General features: G+C 43.6%; 1 protein-coding gene across 1 annotated transcript; it reads left to right on the top strand.

The window, feature by feature from the left end:
* Window positions 1-384: 384 nt before the first annotated feature.
* On the top strand, window positions 385-5,770 carry LOC120684415 (tyrosine--tRNA ligase 2, cytoplasmic-like). Its single transcript, XM_039966281.1, has 16 exons — window positions 385-1,003; window positions 1,118-1,214; window positions 1,315-1,420; window positions 1,599-1,678; window positions 2,343-2,488; window positions 2,690-2,795; window positions 3,011-3,079; window positions 3,161-3,358; window positions 3,510-3,793; window positions 3,900-3,996; window positions 4,211-4,316; window positions 4,413-4,495; window positions 4,680-4,825; window positions 5,041-5,146; window positions 5,269-5,328; window positions 5,464-5,770. Exons 1-16 carry the CDS (start codon window positions 537-539, stop codon window positions 5,548-5,550), a joined length of 2,238 nt encoding a protein of 745 aa, XP_039822215.1. The 5' UTR covers window positions 385-536; the 3' UTR covers window positions 5,551-5,770.

Here is a 5,770-nt window from a genome sequence, read left to right as displayed (position 1 = left end):
TGATGGCGCCGCACGGGCTGCAGCGGACGAGATGTAGATGGCGGCGAGGTTGAAAAGGTTACCCGGCCGGGAACAGCGAGATGTGGCGACGCGAGCGCCGGTGGGAGGGCCCGCCCGGGGGTGGGAAGTGGAGCGGATGAAGGAGACGACCTGGCGGGACGCCATTGCCGGATGAACCTGGAACACTGGTTGGTGGTTGCGGCGATTCCACGAGAGAGAGGAGACGGCAACTCCGTCCTAGTTGGATCAAGACTCCAATCCGCCCGCTCAAAATCTAAAAATTTACAAGTAAACAGGCGGGCCCCACGTAGGCCGGCCACCGTGACAGGCTGACAGCCAAGGAAACCAAAGACATCTACTGGCACAGTCCCACCCCGCGCCGCCGCCCTCTTCTTCCCGCCCGCGATCGCCGTCGCCCCAGTCCCGCCCGCGCTCGCATTGGTGGCGGCGATCGGTGAGCACCTACCGCGAATCGGGCCGGGCCTTCTTTCTTCTCCATCGACGCCAGCCGGCTTCAGGCAGCGGCGGGCGAGACGATGGCGCCGCCACCGCAGGAGCGGCTGGAGGCCTTGCGTACCGCCGCGGGGGAGTGCGACTGCGTCGGCGGGGAGGACGAGCTGCTGCTACGGCTGCTGCGGCGCGGCCAGCCCCGCCCCGTCTGCCTCGACGGCTTCGAGCCCTCCTCCGCCATGGACGTCGCGCGGGGCGTCGGGACGGCGATCCGCGCCCGGGCGATGTCGCGGGCCGGGTGCCGGGTGAAGATCGTGGTCGCCGACTGGTTCGCGCTCCTCGGCGGGCGGATGGGCGGCGACTGGGGCAGGATCCGGGACGCCGGCCGCCGGAACGTGCAGGTCTGGGAGGCCACCCTGAGGGCGCTCGGTGTGGGCGCCGGCGAGGTGGAGTTCCTCTGGTCCTCGGACGAGGTCCTCCGCCGCGCCGCCGAGTACTGGCGCCCGCTCGTCATGGACATCGCCGAGATGCACTCGGTCGAGAGGATAGTCAGGTTAGTAGAATTTGATTCAAAATCAAAATTTTAATTTTGGTAGCTAGTCGTGGAATAAGAACAGCAACTAATTGATTCGATTTCCGTTGATTGCATTGCTGCGCGTGCTCGTAGGTGTTGCAAGGCGGTCTTCGGCCGGGACGAGGAACAGCTGACTGCTGGGCAGTTCATGTACCCGATCATGCAGTGCGCAGATGTCTTCTTCTACCAGGTTAATCCATGTCATGTTGCAACTTAAATTGAGTTTATTATGCTATTTTCTCTCCTAATTCATTGACACATGAGTGTGGTTTCGTCCTCTCTGTTGACAGGCAGACATATGCCACATGGCCCTGGATCAAAGAGAGGTGAATATGCTAGCGAGAGATTACTGCAAGGCGAGTGGAAGGGACAATAAGCCAATCATCATGTCATACCGTATCCTTTAATATATATATATATATATATATATATATATATATATATATATATATATATATATATATGCGTGTGCGTGCGTATTCTTTTTGAACAGGATATATATTTTTCCCAACCATTATTATGGATTTGTTCAGTTTGAAGTAATTGCCAATTTGTCCATTAACATTAATAATAGATATGCTACCTGGTCTTAAGAATGGACAGAAGATCTCAGACAAAGATCCATCATCAGCTATATTCATGGGAGATAGCGAGGTTTCTCTCTTGCTACTTTTTTTTTGTTTAAGAACAATCTTAATTTCTTCTGCTGACATTAGACCGCTATTTTAATCATTTATTTCTGGTAATTAAAGAAAGTATGCGCTGAAGTTTAATTACATGCTTATTAGGAAGAACCTGGTATATATAAATGTATTCACCAATGGCTGTCAAAAAATGGTATTATGTTTGCATTGATTGACCGTAACATTACTTCTCTTATGTTCTAGTTTTTGCAGTGTATGATCATTTTTCACCTGCAATGAAATAAAAAAATGACTAGTCATTACTCTGATTTCTTATTTTACTAGTTTTGCTTTAGTTATAGACATACCCAAATATGGAATAAATTGCAACTAATATTTCCAAATCTAGGGTGCTTATTTTCAGTATGTGATTCTCATTCGTGATCCTAATGGATATATGCGTGTGCTCATTTTTGTCAATCATCCGCATGGGGTCTCCCTTTTTATGATCACTTGGGTTTTCAAATGGTGGTTGGGCATCACTAATCATTTGAACAAAGTGAACGATATTACAATCTAAAACATAATATAACCTGTTTCTGTCAAAATTGTATTGTTCATGTCGGTGTAAGTCAATGCTTGATCCAATTTTACCTTATTGTGATGGGAACTTCTTTTGAACTTGATTATTGCAGTCTGAGGTGAATAAGAAGATAAATAAGGCCTTCTGTCCTCCTGGAATAGTTGAAGCAAATCCATGCTTGGAGTACATCAAGCAAATCATTTTACCTTGGTCTGGAAAGTTTGTTGTGCTTCGGACCGAAGATAATGGTGGTAACAAGTAAGATTCAACTCAAGTTGGTATTTTTTTTCTGTTTGATGTGAATAAGGAATAAGAAACATAGATTGTATAAATGCATGTTAGTTAAAAATCTTCGTTAAGAAAGCGAATAACACACATGCACATTATTGACTTCATAATATGGTGTGATTTTAGCACTGGTTCCAATTTTGTACAGTAATTTTATTTTCTCTTAAACAGGACCTACAACGGAATAGAAGAACTCTTTGAGGATTTTCGTAGTGGTGCTCTGCATCCGGCTGACGTGAAGTCCAACCTTAAAAAAGCAATAAATGACATACTGCAGGTGACGTAAAACACTCCTCCCTCCTTAATTAGCTAGAAAATTGCTCGTGTTACACTTCTCCTTGAATTTTATCAAACAGTAATAGGCAGAATATGAGTGACTTCCTCAAATATAGGGACCTATTCTGAACTCTCTTTTTTTTCCCAGTTTCGTTCATTATATTTTAATTTGTATTCATCAGTACTTCTGTTACCTTACCATTTTCTCTTTTCCAGTGTGTTCGTGACAACTTGATTCACTTCCAAAGCAATAGTGATCCCGATGTTCTTCTTAATAGTGTTAAGGTACATTTTCTTTGTTATAATAAAATCACTTACATGATGTACGTACTTGCTAAAACTGACCTGTATTTTTATTATGTCCAGTGCACCGCGTCTACTGCTGACAATCTGCCTAGTAAAATGCCAGTGATGACCCCGGATATGCGGTTCAAGATACTGCACAGCATTGCGGAGAAGGATGAGTGCACCACGGAGAATGAGTTGAAGCAGCTGCTGCAGGAGAAGCTCACTCCCATCTGCTATGATGGATTCGAGCCTTCTGGCCGCATGCACATTGCTCAGGTTGTACCACACAGTTGCGCTTCTCATTACCCTTGATTTGCAAATATATTTGTTCAATGCAAATTATTTTTGAAGAATCTCAATGCAAATTTATTAGGTAGTTTTTGTGGTAATATATGCCTATAACACAATAATATGTCTTTGTTTCCAGGGGGTTGGAAAGGCAATAAGTATTGACAAGATGCTTGAAGCTGGATGCAAAGTGAAAATCTGGATAGCAGACTGGTTTGCTATGCTCAACAACAAGATGGGAGGGAATCTAGACCAAATCCGAACTGTTGGACTCTACATGATTGAGATTTGGAAAGCACTTGGCATGAACTTGAAAGGGGTGGAATTCCTCTGGGCCTCGGAAGAAATTGATAATCGCGGCAATGAATACTGGCCACTTCTAATTGACATTGCCCATAAAACATCTTTCAAGCGCATAATCAGGTACATATCTAATCATCTGGACTGCATGCTTCGGACGTTGTAAAAAACTTATAATATTTTTATGGAAACTAACTTTTCTTTTTTTTCCCCATTGATTACTGCACAGGTGTTGCCAAATTATGGGTCGAAGCGAGAAGGATGCCCTGACTGCTGCCCAGATTATGTATCCCCTCATGCAGTGTGCTGATATATTCTTTCTCAAGGTTAGTATTTGGCACTAGGCAACCTAGCAAGTATATCTAATGCAAATTTACACATGACTATGCATTATGTGCAAAAGGAGGAACCGATGAAGCCTATTTAAGTATTTATTTAGTTCTTTTAGCAAGTTAAAAGAAAGCTTATAATTTTTTTTCTTAGTTTACCCTGTTTCATACAGCGACAGTTATGAAATTGTTTATTCATTTACTTCTGCAGGTAGACATATGCCAGATGGGTTTGGATCAAAGAAAGGTGAATATGCTTGCTAGAGACTATTGTGAGGCCAGCAAAAGGAATAACAGGCCGATTATTCTATCACACCGTATGTGCTTATATCTACTGGATGTGGCTAGATTTATGTTTTCATATGGTTCAAGCTCAGTTTGTGAATTGTTTTCTCCATTAATGTCAATTGCAGATATGTTACCTGGAATTAAAGAAGGTCAGCAAAAAATGTCAAAGAGCGATACATCCTCAGCTATTTTTATGGAAGACAGTGAGGTTATTTGTCTTGATGAATGTGCCTTTTTAAATATCAACAATCAATTTTTTTCAACAATATGAATTATAACACATCATCTATCAGTCATGAGACACCCTTTTTTTTTGTACCGAAACATCTACCAGTCAATGTTTTATGCCCTTTTTCTCGCGGTGGTGCTCATGATCAAGTTGCTTACTGCAGTCTCAGGTGAATGAGAAGATAGGACAGGCTTTCTGCCCTCACAAAGTTACTGAAGGAAATCCATGCTTGGAGTACATCGAGTACATAGTTTTGCCCAAGTCTGGAAGGTTTTCTGTGCTTTGCAAGGAAACTGATGGCAGTAACAGGTAATATTCAACTACAAACCGGAATCCTTCTTTTTTTCTGTTTAATATACACACCACTCGAGAGGGTATAATGTGCCGTTCATGTGAAACGCCATACTCTGTTAAGCAGGAGCTCAGTTCATTCAGAAGTGTGCACCAGTTAGGCCATTGCTTTTATAACACTATAACTGATTTTAAGGTTGTGTTCAGATGTGACATTTGCTGCTGTGAAACAGGACCTACAGCAAGATAGAAGAACTCCGTGAAGATTACCGCAGCAGCACTCTTCACCCCGATGATGTGAAGCTTGCTCTCGCGAAAGCAATAAACGATATATTGAAGGTTTAATCCCCTTCCGAGTTCAAAAGGGACACTCGTCTGAATCTATCTTTCAGAGTTGAGGCGTCCATTTATGCTAGAAGAATATACTCATCCGACCTTATAAATTTCTTGTTTTTCCCCAGCCTGTTCGCGATCACTTCGAGAAGCATCCTGACGCCCAAGCTCTGCTCGATACTGTCAAGGTACAGTTTTTCTTTCTTAGAGTAGAAATGAATTGTTGGCAAGGTCCAGTGTTCTCCCTCATGCTCACTGCATGATCTGAAAAATCGTAGTACTGACTAGATGCATGATGATTTGGCGCCGTTGCTCCTTGACAGGCGTACAGAAGAACTGGTGGGTCCCAAATGCAGAGTGGAGGTGATCATACCAATACCATCATGGAAGCTGAACGCAGTAGTGCCTGAACCATGTGTCCATTCTGAATCAGCACTCTTGATCGGGTGTAAAAATTTTGGGCGTTCTTTAGCCTGGTTTGAGTCGGGGAAGCTGTATATCGCGCGCGCTATAAATTCCAGATCCATCACCTGAAGGGATGTGTATTTGATTTTAGGTTGTTTATTTAGCATATTACCACTGCAACAACGCAACTAGTGAAGTAATGAACTGATGGATGATCGACACGTA

Source organism: Panicum virgatum, chromosome 8N (assembly GCF_016808335.1).
Source record: "Panicum virgatum strain AP13 chromosome 8N, P.virgatum_v5, whole genome shotgun sequence".
NCBI classification, from domain to species: Eukaryota; Viridiplantae; Streptophyta; class Magnoliopsida; order Poales; family Poaceae; genus Panicum; species Panicum virgatum.
Note: the sequence above shows the minus strand (reverse complement) of the source record. Positions and strands in the feature narration are given on the sequence as shown.